Here is an 18078-nt window from a genome sequence, read left to right on the forward strand (position 1 = left end):
TTTGAGTGTGTGGGGTAATAATAGTGTGAGTTTGTTTTTCATTATAGTAGTCTGTCTTGTTCCTGCCTCAAATAACCTAAAGCAAAAGCTAGACTTGCCGTAACTGGTATTTATGTATAGTAAATTGCAAGAAGACTGGTGGTCTCAGTACTTTCTATAAAAAAGGGTGAGTTTGTTAGGTTTTTTGGCTTTAAAGAGGCCTTTTATTCAAAAGGATCTAAATCTACCAAAAACTGTCATGAGTATAATGCCTCTGATCTAGAAAATTCACATGTAGAAAGTATGTTGTATACAGACTTACTGAGTGACTAAATGAGGGCAGGTTCTTGGCTAGAAATGCTGAAACTCTTTGGGTTTTTTTGTTTTGACTGGCAGACTATTTGCACTTGATGTATTCTATGTAAATTAAAATTGATTTTTCTTAACTCTTCTTAGCCACCAAAAATATGAGTGTTAGGAAACAACAGGAAGTGAACTGTGATGGAGAAACGTATTCCTGTTTTTCTTTGAGATACCCTTTTTGAACTGACCAAAATAAGATACTGTTCCTTTTGCTATATAGGTAGTTATGGAAGACATTTTTTTAACTTTCTAGAATATGTGTGTGTATTTGAGACATGTAATGCTGTGCTTCAGGTGGGGGCCCACGCAATTATAGATGCTTGTCAGATAATGATCTGGCACAGGAAGGAAGCATGTCATAGTGCTATTGTGGGGGGTTATATGTGGTTTTTAAAGTCATCTTTGTCCCCTAAGTTCTGCATATTTGTTAGCAAAGTGGGTTGAGTGTGTAGAACGCTGTGGAGTATCCAGTCACTTTTCAGTCTATATGATATGCTTTCTATTTTATCAGTTACAAAATACATCCTCTTAATTCCAGGAATCAAGGAGTACTTTAAAATGTGTCCAGTTTTATCCTGATGAAAGTTTTAACTCAATAGTAAGTCATTAGTATTTTATTATACAATGGTTTTGAGTTGGATGTAATTATGTGTTCTAGGCACTGATACAGAGATCTGTTTAGTGTCTTGTTCTTGGAACTTTTGCAGAGGGAAACTGGGGTTTGTTTTTCCGTTTGTTTTTTTTTCTGTTTTGTTTTGTTGGTTTTTTTTTTTGCATTGTATTCTTTTCAAGAATATATTCAGTCAGATTCAGATTGCGCCACGGTAAGGTTACTTCAGTGGAATTGCATAGCTATTGACCTAGAAGTAAGTGACATTCATGACATTATGTTGATCTTATACTCAAGTATTGAAAAGCAGGGTTATCAAATGCACTAGACAAAGAAACCACATAATAACTATGTGTCAGTTTTAAGTGAGACAGGAAAATCTGTCGTGGTGAAAGTATGGAGAAGAGAACATAAAAATTACAACTGTTGAACGTGTAATTGTTACTAGGCTTTTGTCCCAGTGGCTGAAATTTGCTCTACTGCAGGAGGTTAAATATCTCACAATTTATTTTCTTTTTTTCTTTTTTTAAAGAATCTCTTTTATGTTTTGGGGGGGTGATTAGAGGACGGTAAATAAACTTTGTTAAAATGTTGAATCTAGTGAAATATGAGTTTGACATGTTTTACTGGGCTGAAATATTAATCATAATATACTGACCTCACTAAATAACAGGTTTGTTTTCATTTTTGGTTAACAGCTGGAATCACACCTGGATATTTCTGTAAATGACACACGATTAAAGTAAGGGGGTTTTATGTTTTGTTTTGCTTTTCTTTTAATATATAGCATAATGTTTTACAAACCTAAGTAAAATTTGTGTCTGAACCACATTATCTTTGTTTAAAGTTGCCTACATAGTACTGGAACATACAAATAATATGAACACTGTGTCCAAACCTCCAGTTCCTCTCATTTTCATCAGGGTCAGCTGAAAAATGTAATTTAATCCTTGACTGCTTTTTGGTGCCATTCTTAAAAATTGTCTGAAGAGCTAGCTATAGGTTAAACAATCCTTCCTCTGAGTATTCTGTACCTATTTAAATTAAAATTTGTTTTAATCTAGGGCATGTTGTAGTGGTGATGTCAAAATTCCTGTCAAGGGAAGCTCTCCACTTTTAATTGCTGTTACATGTTTTACTGGGCAGTTAACCAGACCAGTAGCTCCTCTTTATAGCTTATGAGACACTGCCTGTACTCTTTTTCTCTTCCAGCATGCTATTTCCAGGCAGCCTGCACTTTCAAAGGCTAAGATTAGTCTGATTCTGTGTCTCCTGTGCACATGACTGCATCTGAGCTTGTCTCCTTAAGGCTCCCTTTTAACTGAGGAAAAACTAGTCAGGATGGTCTGACTCTCAGTTGTAATTCACCTCATCCTCATCTAGCTTCAGTCAGTTGAATTTATGTTCAAAAAGGGCCTGTTTCTCTTTATGAATAAAAAGGGAGGCCAACGCTACTAGATCAGATATCAATAACTGAAGGTAGTTGAGTTCCACCCTGCTCAAACTGTGGCTCTCAGAATGTCTCGGTGCTATGCAGAAGGTTCAGTGTGGTGCTACTGCACATGCAGGTTGCCCTAAAGGGGCAGTGTATCCTCTTGCGTTTAGTACTGAAAAAATCCAACACTTGTAAAAGCTTCAATGGTATAATTTTTTTGTTGTTGTTGTTTTCCAAAACTATTGGAGAAGACCGAGGGGAAAATCCCTCCAGGATCAATATTCCTTCTGGAAAAAAAACCAAACCAAACAAAAGAAATCCCAACAAAAAAGCCAAAGCTTACTGACTACAATCTTCTGTTGCATGTTCTGTGTGGCAAAAGTAGGACTTGTAGATTTTAAAGATATGTAAAACCATTAAAACACAGGCAGCACGAGACTGAAGAAGAATGTCATGGTATAACAAGTACCATGTGAGTGTGATTTTTGTGCTTTTCAAGCATTTCCGCTGAAATTAGTGTGCTTAATTGCAGATTAAAATGTAGCTTTCCAGACGTAAGAATCGCAGAGTTAGGCTGCAAAGGCTTTGAGTTCTCACATATGATGAATGTTAGGATTTCCAGTACTTCATCAGAACTTGCTTTCACTTCAAAGTATAGGAATGGTTGGACAATGCTGCAGTAAGTGAATATGAAGTTTTCAGGTGTAATCAAAATTGTTGGTTTCTGATAAGTGTGCAGACTTGGGATTCTCATCTCTAACAGCATTGAGCAGTTTGGTTAAAGCATAATTTAACTTGCATTAGAGAACATTTGATTATAATTTAATTAGTATGTGTTGATTACATAGTGACTGTTCTCGTGATCTGTGTTGTGATGAATCTGTGGATGAAGAAGTGATTTATTTAGTGATCTTTATTTGCTCATAGACTTGTGAATTTTGGATATGATCACTGTCAAGACCAAGATGTTGCATCTAAATCTTTGAATCTTCAGGTTTTTACAAGTAAAGCAGGTAATGAATACAAGTATTGTCAAAATGATCTCCGCTAGTAATTACCATGCAGTGTAATCATAATTGATTACTAGCTTTCTTTGTAAGACATTATATATATATGGGGGGTTTTGTATGGGTTTTTTTTGTATGTTTGAGATTTGTATTCCTTTAGAGTATACTTGACATGTAACTGTGAGGAGAGGGAGAAGGCACCTGTGCACTATTTTGTTTATTAAGTTTTTTTACCTTCTGAAAGCTGCATTCCAAGATGAGCTGAAGAGTACCTGGGGTTTTATATATCAACACCAACAATAAAACAGTCACCCAGAAATTTTCTGGTAGCCCATCTTCAAAGAACTGGTATCACACGCTTATATGGTGAAATATCTCAGTCTAATGTTGTAGCGTTTTCTGTTCAGAGCACAGGTGGTACCAAAGCATGGTTATGTATTACATTAGAGCAATTTAATGTTAAACGTGATGAAAAATGCATTAAAAAGTAAATTCAGGGAAGGTTTTGGCTAGGTCTGTTTGTGTATCTGACATAGTATATAATTCTGTTACAGAGTGGCCATGCGTAAATGGAGCATGTGCAATAGAGATTCTAAGAGCTTCATGTTGCTGTTAGTTAGTATGTGATACTTAGAAGGTCCAAGTATGTAATACTAAACTTAGCATGTGATACTTAAGGGTTTAGTATATTTGTGATTCCTTAAACTTAAACCTAAAATGTACCTTAAACCTTTAGGAGTTAAGAGTCTCCCGGCATCCTAATGCATGCCATGAGCTTTTTTTTTTTTTTTTTTTTTTTAAATTAAAAACTGGTCTCAAGAGGCATCTGTTCATCAGAGATGCCTGTATTTTCAGCCTCTAAATTAGACCATACAGCCAAGCAGAGATTGTATCTGCTTAACTTCTGAATAGTCTACAGAGTTGTACAGGGATATGACATGTTGCAGAAGTGACTTTACATCTCACTTCTGAAGGTGTGCTGTATGCACATGGACGAATTGCTGAGGTATTTGCCAGTTGTGTTGAAATGGCCATTAATGCAAATAGTGAAATACAGTTACCTTACACGGATTTTTTTACTTACCAATACAGACAGCACACTTAGAAAGATTAGAGGGAAGGAATGAGAAATAGGAGAAAGCCAAGTTTCTATCTACCAAAAGTAGATTAGGCTACTTTCTTAGCAAGACAGACTACTTCTTATACAGACACCCTGTCCAACAATGGAAAATGTTATTGAGTTGTGTATATATATGTTTCCTTTTAAACCTATACTTGTCTAGGGTTTGTTCAGATTGAAGCACCTCCTTTTAGTTTAGGATGAAATTCAGTCTTCCTCCAACAAGGCAGCTGTTTGGTTACCCTGAAGTAAAATATTCTTTTCTCTCTGGCCAGCAGTATTTAAATTCTGTGTGGAACCTTTCACACACGCTTTTCACTGTGCTTAATGTAGAACACATAATTGGACAAATACACTTACTAGATGAGATTGTATGTGGCTTTTCATTGTTTGAAATATTTGAATGTTGTTTGAAACTGAGGATTACTTTACACAACCCATTTTGAGTAACTGACAGTTTGGAGCAAAGGATTTTGGCACTGAGACTGTATCTAGTTGTCCACGAACACTGTGGGTAATCGCACTAAAGTTAGTTTCCTTTTGTGCCTCGTGTTTGTCGTGGTTTACAAAACGGGACTGCAAGCTCTTTGGGGCACAGACTATGCCTTCTGTGGAACTGCTAACATGCTTCAAATATTAATGGTAATATCCCTATTTGTACTATTTGGACATCTCTGGCAAAGAATAATTGGCATAACTTCAAAATGGAATATTCCATGCAATTTCCCATTTAATAAAACTGTTATTGGCTACTGCCAATCTGAACACTGAATGAAATCACTCTTCCTTTCTCAAACTTCCGTGGTAGAAGAAAAGTAGTTCTGTTCCTTATAGTCAGCACAGACAAAATGTCTCCAGATAAAAACCCCTATGTACTTCTAGGTTAGCTGAGATCAAGCAGTTCTAGTCTCAGAATTAACTTTGTATGTCAAGAATTCAGTGGTTATTTAAACAACACTGGGCTGTTACATTTTCTTTTAGTACTTCAGGAGTTCTTCTTGGTTAAATTTGCTTGGTATTAAAAAAAAACGCAGGCAGTAAGATGACATAAACCCTGGATTACTGTCACCTAACTTTACCTGCCTAAAAGTTAAGCATCTGGACTATATTTATAGAGAGAAATAGGCGTCTCCAGAGGATGATTGCTTCTGTCCATATTTCTTAATTTTCTGTATAGGAGTCTAAATGAGAGATGTTTGGATGGCTGAAGTTAGGTGAGGCAAATCACTCCTAAGCCAGTACAACTAGACAAAATGCCACAGTGCAATGTTGTGTTTGAATTGTGATGCTCAGATGCCATGTCGAGATGTTGGTACAGCCTCGTGCCTTATGCTTCTGCATGAACAGAAATGAGGAATTTGAAGTTAATGTTTCCTAGGTAAAACTTCATGTCTTCATAGGCGACTCTTACAATTTCAGTGGTATGAAGTTTATTTATCAAGTGACAGAGTTGTAATTTTTTTTTCCATAATTCTGCTGAATCTAGTAACTTGCTGTTACCCTGTATGAGTAGAACGTAATTTTTAAATGCTTCCTTTTTTTTATTTTATTACTTTGTTGTGGTTGAGATCTTTTTTCCCTTTTATTTCGGAAAAGATAAGAGTCCATCCAAATATATCTTCATGTGAGTCTTCTCACCTTGTGGCATTTAGCTACAGCTCTTATTGTTTGCAAATGATTTTGAAATGGATAGTGTAGAAGACCTGGTTCTGCCTTTGCATGAAACACTTACCTTATAGGTGCAACAGGACAACAAGCTTTCCCTGCACCACTTGGTGCACTTAGTTATTTTAACCAAGTAAAATACCTTGGTAGCTGTGCTTTTTTTGTACTTGCACTTTTTCCGTACTGTGCCTTTTCCTGTATAGTTTGTATACATAAACCTTTATTTTGTGCCTTTTTCTGTATACCTTGTATACATAAACCTTTGGTTTTTTATAGAACAGTATCTGTATTAGTATTACTTTTTTTTTTTTCTTTTAAGTGATAAACTTTCAGTAAAGGTAAAAGGTGAATGGTCATAGTTGTGGCCTAGCTGTCACAACTGTATTGGGATAATGTGGTTTGGAAGCTGTTTATAACATGAATGCCAAAGTAGCTTGCCAAAGCATCAGAGTAAGTGGATTAACGTTTTTATAAGAGATGGAGAGAGGGCTAACATCCAATGGAGTCAAAACAGTATCAGTCTGATTTAGAATTAGGCTGGGAGTGGGGAGCATTCCTGCACAGAGTACCTTGGCTGAAATAAGCTTGTGCCAGGGAGTGACTTTTCTCCTAAAAAAGAAATTAACAGCTCTTTGGGCTGGAAAGGGGAGAAGTGACTATCATTGCTAGTATGAGAAAGTCCTAGTAGTGTATTGTGCTGCTGCCCATATGAAATTACTTAGAAAGCAAACAAACTGTGTTTTTACTATGTTGTTCTGTGCATATTTGACAGTCCCTGAACAGAAAATATCTAGAGATTGAGGCAGTCTGTGGAGAGAAAGGCTTGATCAGTTTTCTGGCTGCAAGCATGATTTCTACTGGGAAGGGCTAAAAATGTACTTCTTGAGAAGAACTGGCCATGTCAGAACCCAGGTTTCCATTGTGCCATATTGCTTCCTCTGTTCTCTCTTATTTTGTGTTTTGCTAGGTAGTTGATGGTTAGAGATATGTAATATATATTTCTGTAATCTTTCCCTTTTTTGTGAGATTATTTTTAGTTTCTAATTTGAGACAGTCTTGATTTTGTGCAGCATAAAGATGTCTAGGTATTCAGGTGGACAAGTCAATTTTCTTTTCCTTTTTTGTCTTTTTAGGAGGCTTGTGTGTGTGTTGTAGTCTAGCCTCTGATACTCCTGATGAAATAAGGTACTCCATATATTTTTTACATAAAGGTAAGATTAACCTGTTAAGTTATGCTTTATTTTGGAGAATGTCACTTTGCTGAAAGAGTCATAGAATGCCTTGCAAAACAAGTAACTACTAAAGTCTGCAGACGAACTACTGTGGCTGATGTTTAGAGACAGCAGCTGCCTTCAGCTGCAAAGTTGACTTTCCTGCTGTAGACTTCCTGCCTGATGCTAAATGGGTAGCTTCAAACCAATGGCCTTGTGAGTGGCTATTAATTTGGTCCCTTATTTCTAGCCAGACTTTCCGGCATGCTGAGCACAAGCATCAGTGAAATCTGTGGGAGCTTGCAGGTGTGTTGTACTTGTGCCATAAGGCATTTGTATGGGAAATAGAGCCAACAGCTCTTAGCTTGAATGTCTGTTTAGAATTCCAGTTCAACATGTCATTTTCACAGCAAGAGGTGCAACACCCGCTGACTGTAAGAATAGTTGCTATGTAAGTGGTGCTCTAGCTCTTAATTTTAAGACCTTTTTTTTTCCTTGAATAAAGAACGTTGTTTTATTCTGATCAGAATAAAACTTGTCATTAGCAAGATCTTTCTCATTTGATAGATGGAGGAGAGAGGCGAATTATTTCTCAATTGAGAAGCTGCATAGTTTGGAGTAACTGTTCAAGTGGACAACATACCTCTGTTTTACTTCAAGTGTTTGCTTTCTTGTGTCAGGAAACTCTTTGTATGTCAGAGCTGCACTAACATGTTGCTTTGCTGCTGGAATGTTGTGAGATTGAATGAACTGCATTTTTGTGTTCTTGAAGGCATTAACAAATTGGAAAAGTCCATTCTGGGTGTGGCAGCACCCTGCATTGTAACTGCTGTGACGGGCTGATTTCCCCAGATGTACTTGATGTGTAGCTGAAGGGTGGTTGCATTGCTTGGAGCCAACCATGGCCCTTGTACATCCCTATCTGTACGAGGAAGAAACTGAGGATAAATATGGTGACATTGACCAGCTGCATCTGAAATGACCTTCATGGAATGGAGTTGTTTGGTGCAGAGCTGTTTGTGGATTCATGTAAGATTCATCAGTCATACAAGAGAATTTTAAGACTGGTTCTGAGGTGACCCAGAGAAGCAGCGGTATATCAGGTCCATAAGCATCATTTTTGAGACATGTAAGGAGTTCAGTCTGTGCTGTAGCATCTGTAAACTTGGAAGGAAGCTTCTTGTCCCCTTAAAGCAGTTACTGAATGCAGCATAAACACAAAAGTCACAATGTTGCAGGTGTATTCTTCAGTGCTGGTATTAGCTTGCATGTGTTCGCAGTGGCAAGTAATAGGGTGGTAATCATGAGTATACTGACTCATTGCAAGCAAACTTCAGTCAGTATCTTGTGTGAAAAACTATTTGGTTTAGATACTCCATCTGTAGTGTTGCTGTTGGTCTTCGAGGTCTCACTTTTCTTTTTTTGCAGCATAGATAAAGCATATCTCTCTGCTAGGGTCAGGAATCAAAGTCCTGGATGAGTGGCTGAAGTATGGCTCGTGATCTACTTGTTTCCTTGGTGGTCCTGTAAACTGTGGGTCTATCATCTTATCTTGAATTTTCATGCAGTATTAAGTAGCATCCTGATCATGACACCATTCAGCGTTTAGGATATTGCAGCATGGACATTTAGAGGCCAGTCATTGTCTCCTTTAGTTATTTTAATCTTCAGCTTTTCTCAGAGATTGAGGAAGTTTGAAGGTTGTATGTCATTCTTGCTGGATGCCAGAAGTAGTGTGGTGCAAGTCTAGAATAAAATAACAGCTGTGCTGATGCAAAGCCCGTACAAACACAGCAGGTCTGAAATTAGCCTATGTTTAAACAGAGCTGAACTAAATTACAGCAGTAGGGCATGCGGATAAACAATCTGGAAATTCTTTAAAGCAGTTGAAAGATCACCAACATGTGAAGCACAGCTACATAAAGGATTTGTGTTTGGGTTTTTTTTTTTTTCGGGAGGAGGGGGGGAGGTATTTTTACACAAGCTTGCTCTTGGATGGAATGCTTCTTTAAACACGAGTATAGGCTGTGCAGTGCATGGCTAGTTTCCACGTACTAAAGAACTGCATTGTGTGGGTGCAGGTCTACTAAGTATGCAGCAACTCTGTTTAGGATGAAGTAAATCTGTCTCTGCAGACAAGCCCATAAAACAGTCTAAAATATCCCTATTTGGGTGTGTTGGCCTGCTGAAGCTTCTAGCTATAAATTCATACTTGGCTTGTAACAGATGGTGTTTATTGTTTGGGTTTTTAAAAAATATTATTATTTTTCCCCAGGTTACAACAAAACTTTTACAGTTTCTCTAGAAAGAACAGAATCTCATCAATTGAAGGAAGTGGCTTTTATGAATCTTGGTAGGTTACTTGTGTTACTTCCCTGTGTGACTGCCATTCTCTGTCCCCAGCAGGGAGACAAATGGCTAACCCTTCTCTAGAAGGAAAGGATTTTTTTTCTTGACTTTAAGTAGTTGTGTTATTTTGCTGCTTTTTTTGCTTAACTTTATATTTGGCATTTGATACTGCAATACCTCAGTATTAGTAAGCAACTTCCTCTGAAATTGCCTCAGAATCTGCTCTGGAGATCAGCTGCTGAGTTCTTGAGTGTCTCAAGCCTCTTGAATCCTCCCCTGGAAACGCAAATGTATTGCTAGTGTTTCCTGTGTTAATGTAACAGCAGCTTTTAATTAACTCCTTTTATATTTCCTAGATATAATCAATTCCATCAGAGAGAAGTGGGCCAAGATGAGAATCATGGGAAGCAGCCTCTTAAAGCAAATAAGTGAACAAGTGCTAAATTGACCACTGTTATTTCTTTAAATAGACTATTATGTGGCTGCTTATTTGCCTGGCCAGTTCCTGCACCTCCTGAATATTGAGCATCCTGACCTGCTGTGCTATAGTTTATTTCTGACAGGTATAGTAAGACTGCTGCTTGAAGTAATTTTATTGTTGTAGTGGAAACTTGTTCAAATCTCTTGACATGAAAGTTGTATTTCTCAACAATTGCTTTATTGCACAGTGTTCTGAAGAAGAAGGAGAGACATTGAAAAAATAAGAATGGCATTTTTGCCACTTTTCATTTTAGAAAGAGAATCTGAAGTGACATTTCATACTTCATCTATTACGTACTTCTAGTTTGTTATGAAATGGAAGAAGACCTTTCACTGAATTCGAAATTCTTTGCCTTGGTTTCATAGTTTCCCTTCCCCCATCTTTGCACATGCTTCTTGGTCCTCCACTGTTCTCAAATTTCACATGGAGATGTAAATTTGATTTTACATTTCCTTCCTCCAATTGAGCTGCTGTAAATGTGTGTGTTTGGAGGGTGTGGGGAGAGGAAATCTGTGTTTCCTTCACCTGATCAGGCTGATGCAATTTGATTTAGAGTCTCATCTGAGAGGCACGTTATTTCGTTTCCAAAAAACATGTCTTTATGGGAAGTGAGTTATTTTTGGAAGGGGGGGCTTTGTTTGAAAACAGAAATCTGTTGTTCTGATTGGGTGAAGGAGAGGTAAGTAGTGGGAACTGGTGCAGGGGCAGCATCACAGGAAGTTAATACCTATTGTATACGCATAATGAAATACTGTTCTGCTAGAAATGAGTGGAAAGCATCACTGTTGCATGGTGGGCCTGATTTCTCTGATGCAAAGGATCTGGAATCCTACTGTATAGTACTGTGGTGGTGAACCTTAGTACTAGCATAAATAAAGTGGTTTTGATCTGATACTTCAATCAGTAACTATAGAGCAGAACCTTCCTGTTCTGGCCATTGGGATTGATGGTAAGAGATCCACCAATACAAGTTTGTATCATGATTCTGCCTGCGAGCAGTTCTGAACTGTACCAGTACGCTTAGGTGCAAATTCTAGTGTTGCATCTCTATTACTAGCCTTGTGCCCTTCTCTGTTCCATCCTATGTACTCTGATTTGTCTTGTGACAGAATTGCGAGCCTCAAGTCTGTACACCTTCTCTGCTTCAGCAGTAGGGAAGGAGAGAACTGAGTATGGACTGTGATCCTCATTTACTTCCTTTACCCAGCCAGCACCATTCCTCCTCCTCTTCAGTGTAATACCAGAGCAGCTAGTATAAGAGACAGACTTTCTTACTGCTGGGGACCTGGGAGTCTTAAGAGAAATACTGGAAGCAGCCAAATTCTGTGTTCTTAGTCCTTTTTATTCTCAAACCAATGTTCTTCAGGTGAGGATGCAAGAATTGACATGTTGCAAAACTGCTCCGTCCAATCCCCACTCACGTCAACAGTCTTGGACTGCCGCATAGGAAGTATGTATGCCGTGAGCATCAGTGACAGCGCCTTACTACAGTTCCTGCAGAACAGCAAACAAGACAGCGAGAGATTGGCAGCTCTACATTGTGCCCTGTTACACTTCCAACACACAGAAGACTTGGAAATGCAGGTGAGAAAAGAACCTCCTCTAAGTTTTTTCAGTGACTGATGTCGTATACAAAGAGCAGCGTCAGGGCATGAATGATACCAGCCAAAGAAGAAAAGTCCTGATTCACATGTTTTGGAAGTGCCAAGAGCCTCATCAGCTGGGCTGCCTGAATTGCTTTATTGGTCAAGGCTGTCCTGAAAACATTTATCTCTGTATCACTACTTCATGGAAAGTCTTACTACTGAAAACAAAGTTTCTATAGTCTCTTACAACACATGCTTAAGCAGAGAGATGTGACAAACTCACCTGTTCTCATTGTGACAGATAATTTGGTGGATTTCTGAGAACCTGTCAACATGTCATTCTTTTGACCCCATTCAAGAATTTATCATCGGTAGGTATTTCTTTTCCTGCATGCTGAATTTTCCTGCATACCCTAGTTGTGGCTGAAAGAGAAGCCACAATGTCACAAACTGACTCTCTTCTTTCCACACTTTTTGGTTATGATTTATGTTAGCTGACCTCCATTTTGTGGTGTTAGATACAATATCAGTAGTTTATAGGATACATAGATCTCTCAAAATCAGATTGGCAGTAAAGCTTTTCAAATGCATTCTTCTGTCTAGGGGGACAAATAGATTTATCATTATTTTAGGTCACTGGAGAGCAAATTCTCCATCTGGCTGCTGTCTTGGATATCTGGGATGTAAATAATTGAGATTGGAGTAGAGGAACCAATCTCTAGCCTAGCCCAAACCGTTTTTTCATAAGGATTTGGCATATCGTGATATTCTCTTCTAACAGTTGATTCCTCAGCCTAGCCAGTGCATGTCCTGTGCCCTGAGCCTTTGTACAAAGGACCCCTGCAGCACTGAGCTGTAGCCAAGCAGCTGACCCAGCCCTGCAGCCATCTGGACTTCTCTTCCTCCTTTTGTGCACAGAATGGGACCAGTTCCACCATGGAGGAAACTGTTTCAGAGATACCAGCAGGATTTGTCCCTAAAAAAGTGTTAGACAAGGAACTCACTGTGAAGCCTGCTCTCGTTAGCTAATATTTTATACAATCTTGCCCTTATAAGTCTTTTTCTGTTGCATTCAGCCTCCCTGTACTGCAGAATGTGTCCAGAAACTCACAACCTGGATAAACTTTTGCCCTACACATCACTGCTTGACTGGATTGGGGTAAGATAACAGCTGGTACTTTAATTAATAGCTAGAGGGAGTCTGTATTTTCTCTCTTAATACAGCCTTTAACTTGCATGCCTTACCTTTTTGTAGACATACTATAAATCCATATCTGGGCTTTATGCCCATTTTATTTTGTCAAGTCTTAACCTTAGTGGTGTTTTCCATGAGTTGATTTTTTTTTTTTTTTTTGTCAACAAATAAAAGCATTTATAAAACAAGAACAGCTACTATAATGGAATGGATTATTAAATCTCTCAGTTTTCATAATGAGGTATTAATTTGTTGCATATTATATGAGGTTTATAATGAATACAGAATACATTTAACCAGCAAAATCACGCAGTTATTTCCAAGACAAATAGTATCAGTAGAGGTAAGATTTATGAGTAAGTTTGCAGAAGTAAAATAACTTTAGGCAAGACTCTACAGTTAGAGCAAATAGCTTATTTTATTTTCTCTGATCTGACACTGTTCTAATATGTTGTCTTTTTTTAAATGAGATGAATGAGAGAAACATCTTCCATATTTCTTGTTGGCAAAACTGAGTGTATAGTTTTAGCTAGCTAGCTAGTTTCACAAAGGAAATGGGTAATGGAGATTCACTTAGATACCCAAACAGGCCCATGTTTTATGCTAAATTATTTATATTCTTATAATTTGTCTGTATTTATAGATTATCCCTGGAGTAACATGTGCAACAGACATTATTTCTCTACCTGTGTTAGAGGTAAGTTCCAATATAAAACTACATTTGTATTTGCGGATTAGGAGCTGCTTTTTTGTGGGATGAGGGTGTGCTAAATACTACTGAAGCAGTGTCCCCACAGCCCTATCCCAAAATAGGGGTGAACAGAAAATTGGCCTGTTTGAAATGGCTTATGCGTTTACTAAAATATCAGTTATTCAGGCTGATGTTTGCTAGCTCAAAGATGTTTTCTTTTGTTTTGTTTCTCCCTTCCTGAAGAGACTTCTTCCATTCAACAGGGAAGATCCTCCAAGAATTAATTCTTGTTAAATTTGATAGATACCTCTTCATTTTGTGACTTCGTTAGCTGTTAACTTGGCACAGCGGACATGTAGGATTTCTACATATCTCTACGTATCCCCACTTTGAGGGATATTTCATTGTGCTGCCATTGCTACCAATGGTTCATGACCCTCTCGCTTTGTTTTCTCCAGAGCATCCTGTGATTGCACTGGTGTCAGGGCTTTGGCTAGCTAAATCTAGACAAATTCCTGCACAGACTGGAAAAGGTGGTGAGCTGGATGGGGGGAGCACATGCTGTTTGAGTAGGAAATTGTACTTTCCGTTGAAAACAACATGAATGATTCTTCCCATCTTCCATTCCACTCCCTCGGCTTCAGTTTAGAGAAATACTTGAAATTTTCCTAAGTGTTCCCCTACAAAATCTGAGAGAGGCTTTTAATAAGCAGGTTGTCGTGGAGGGCTGATGGGAAGAGTCAGAGCTTGAACGCAACACTACCAGCAGCACATGGGAGTAGACTCTGGATACATGACAATATTGTTTCATGTAGCACTTTAAAGAGGCGAGAGTCTGTTTCCTCCCCAGTGCTTATAATTAGCTTATAAAGCTTCACTGTTCACAAAATCTTTTAAAATCAGTGAAATTACCCACTGCTTACTCACCTTGCAACAGTGCATCACAGCTGTACTGCTACAGATTCACATGACTGCTGTCAGGGAATTGGACTTTGCATGCTTTGCTTGGGAAGGCTGCCCTGAGAGCTGGGACACCTGGGAAAATCAGATCTTGAGAAAATTTGTTGCTAGATAATCCCTGTAATTCGCTGAGGTCAAAGTTAGCAGGCCTTTAATTTGTCTGAGATTGAACCTCAAGCCCCTGGGGGCACATGCCTTTAGCAGCTATACTTCCTGATTGTGGAACTCATTTCCTATTTCTGTCTGAAACCTAAACAGATTGAAAAGGTCAGAGTTGAACTAAAGACAAATATTTCCTGCTACTTTTGACTGCAAATTGCTCTGACTCTTGAGTGAGGACAAAGATGATAGTACACAGGGTAAGGTTTAGTGCTTTGGCTGCTCTGTACCACTCCAGTGACACAAACCCACCATGGCTTGAGTTCCAAGTGGTCAGTTGTTGGTGTTTCAGTTGGTGTGTGTTGTTGGCATTACAAGTCAGACCCTGGTGACAAATCTGATCCTACAAGTAGTATTTCTTTTGCAAAGACTTTATGGCATTTCACAGAAACAATGGTGAATTGTTGCTTTGAGAAGCTTTTTGGAGTTCTGAATTGTGAGTTCTGAGCCTGTGAATTGTTAAGAGCCTTTGGGAGGGCTGTGTCCATATTCACAAAAATCTGTGCTATTTGGGTAACAGGTGTATTTTTATCACTAAATTCCTGTTCAGCAAGAGGTATTGAGAGAGTCTGTGAGAAAGGGGGAACAGTCGATCCGATTGTCAAAAAGCTTTACATAAGGACTGCAATTAATAAGAGTCTGATTATTTTTTTTTTCTCCTTTTAAACACAGAAACCAAACTTAAAGGGGTGCAAATGGGCTTGATCAGAAAGGGAGAAGGAAGGGGCAGGAGGAAGAAGGGAAGAAAACAGGAGGAGGTGCAAGAGAAGAGTGAAAATGTGTACTGCAAGCAGTTGTCAGAGAGATCAGCACAGGAAAAGGCAGCCTCTCCCTCATGCTGTGCTGAGCCACTGGGGCGAAGAGTGATGTTTTAAGGAGTAGCTGCCTGTGCAGCTACATAGTTAGTTACACAGCTCTCTGAATACCTTCGCTGCTGGGTGGACATAGCACTACGGTTCCCCTGGAGAGGACATACACCTCTTAAAGGTCATTGTTACCCTGCATCCTTTCAGAGGGGTATAGCAGAGACTTCTCTTTGTCTTTATTTAAAAAAAACAGTACTTAGGAAAGGCTTCATGGGAGCTTTTAATAGGTTGCAATCTGGTAAGGCCTTGCTTTGACTTCTGGTAATACAATGTTTTTTACGTGTTCATGCTTAGGTATTAATTCCTGACTCTCCAGAAATGTCTGCAAAATAAACACTGTGTAAGACAAAGAAGCTTTCTCTTTCTAGTCCTTGCCTTGATGATCCTCAAGAAATAACAGATTTCATTTAAATAATACTTTATTTTAAACTTTTGACTTTTTAATGAGGTCTAATACAGTGCAGGTTTTCAGTGGTGTCTGCTTTTAATTCTGAAGTCTACCACTTCCTGTTACAGATTCAATATATGAAAGAAACTTGCTGTCTTGCTTCCCCCCTGCCACACATCAAACAAAATCCAGTGTGGCCTGAATGCAATTTTGCAGTGGTGGTGCTGTCGTAGTTGCATAGATTGGTCACTAGATGATACCCTTATGCTATATTCTTGATATTTCTCTCATTTCATATTGGTAACATTTAGGGAACCTACTGCAGTAGTAGCTTGTTAGTTAGCTCCAGCAGGGTGAACATATGGTGCCATATGCACTCCTAGTTTCCAGCTGCTAAATATAACTAACATGAAGCAAAAAAGAGATTTATTTTTCTCTTCTGCAGCTACAACAATAAAGTGACACTCATCACTGGCAGCAAAAGGGAAGTGGCTGCTAGGATTGAGTCTCTGCAATTTATTTTCCTTGGCAAATTGTAGTTTATAGTAGGAAGTGGTTTTAAAGGCTTCTGAGGTTTTCTTCTAAAGTTATTGTCTTTGTAGAAAAGTAGGGAAGAGAGCAAAATCCAACATGTTAATTGCATTAATGCAAGATGGAGGAATTATGTGTAATAAACCTTTTCTTCCTTCAAATATCACTACTGTAGTTTCTGTATTGGGAGATAAATGTATATAAAGAGGGGCAAGAACAGCTAGTACCGTATCTTGTTTTTTAAAACTGCCAAAAAGAATTGCCTTAATCTTGTCTCTTCCTCACCAATGATCACATCACCCCCCCTTATAAACAGCAGTTTCAAATCTTTATACCCAGTCCAAGAAACCAGTGTGTGTTTGTTTGGGTTTTTTTCCTCCTGTCTGTTCACAGCTGAGTTTAAATTAATTTCGGCATTAGAGTCAAAGGCTTTAGAATTGCTATGGAAATGTTTGGATTTTGTTTCTTTTCTGGGATGAGGCACTGTTTCTTGAGGTTGGCAAATGGATGTTTGCAATGTAAGTATTAGTGCAGCTTGAAAATAGTGGCAGCCTGCAGCTGCCAGGATCATGGTGGTATTCCTCTATTTGGAACTACTAGAAACCCAGAATGGGATTTTTTGGACCAAATGTAAACATTTACATCTAAGTCAGTTGCCTAAGGCTCCTTTTACAGTCAGGGGAAGCCTAGACAATATGGCCACTGTAGTCTGTGGTGCAGTTCTTCCCATCCCATCCCAAACATGTGAAATAGGTCAGATGAATTATGACTTACAAATACTCATTTCTTCCCAGTGACTTAAAAGGATCTTAAGGTGGCAAAGTATCTGCATTACAGGCACCAAATCTTGACCTCAAGTTTAAGTGCTACCCTGCCGTCAGATCAAGGGAATAAAAGTACTGGGAAAAAATAGTGTAACTGCTTTTGTTTAAATTTTTTCACTTAGATTGTTATGAAGCTACATTTACCAGTTCTTTCCAATCACTTAGTGGGAGGGTGATTAGGTATTTCTTTAAGAGTGCAGCCTGTATTCTGTATTCATACTTTCCCTACATTACTTTGCAGTTCCAAAACTCCAAAGGCTTCTGGGAGAAACTCAACTCAAACTTGGAGAGTGTGAAGTATGCAGAACCACACTTGCATTACCACAGTAACGTGCTCAGGAGGGAATGGCGTAACCTTTCAGAAGAGGTAAATATGCGTGCACTGAAACAGCCTCTGAAGTGGATGTTTTAAAGCCCAACACGGAAGAGTTTGCTTTTTTTATTTTGAGGATAAAGAAATGGGAACCTGATGATAAGTGCCAAGACTTGCAGTCATTTTACTTCTAAGGTGATTGCCTGTAAGTCTTACTCTGTTAAAATAATGTGAGAAACTAAACAAAAGCAGAGCTTGCACATACTTGTATTGTCATGTAGGTTAGATGTGTGTGAGTGCCTATGAGCATGGGTAGTTGGAAAGCCCATGGGTAGTTGGGTTGAA

At 38.5% G+C, this 18078-nt stretch overlaps 1 protein-coding gene across 6 annotated transcripts in view; it reads left to right on the forward strand.

The window, feature by feature from the left end:
* The window catches only part of GSAP (gamma-secretase activating protein), a 47904-nt gene that overhangs the window by 12995 nt on the left and 16831 nt on the right, over positions 1-18078 (forward strand). For 5 of the 6 annotated variants that reach the window (XM_069801758.1, XM_069801757.1, XM_069801754.1 and 2 more), the window contains 12 exons: positions 881-940; positions 1651-1694; positions 2920-3066; positions 3315-3400; positions 7313-7390; positions 9666-9743; positions 10210-10302; positions 11587-11804; positions 12108-12177; positions 12883-12965; positions 13645-13698; positions 17662-17787. In XM_069801758.1, coding sequence (XP_069657859.1) covers positions 881-940; positions 1651-1694; positions 2920-3066; positions 3315-3400; positions 7313-7390; positions 9666-9743; positions 10210-10302; positions 11587-11804; positions 12108-12177; positions 12883-12965; positions 13645-13698; positions 17662-17787 — 1137 coding nt within the window. The remainder of the gene's footprint in view (positions 1-880; positions 941-1650; positions 1695-2919; positions 3067-3314; positions 3401-7312; positions 7391-9665; positions 9744-10209; positions 10303-11586; positions 11805-12107; positions 12178-12882; positions 12966-13644; positions 13699-17661; positions 17788-18078) is intronic. The other variant, XM_069801756.1, reaches the window with a different exon arrangement.

This window comes from Haliaeetus albicilla, chromosome 14, assembly GCF_947461875.1.
Source record: "Haliaeetus albicilla chromosome 14, bHalAlb1.1, whole genome shotgun sequence".
NCBI lineage: Eukaryota > Metazoa > Chordata > Aves > Accipitriformes > Accipitridae > Haliaeetus > Haliaeetus albicilla.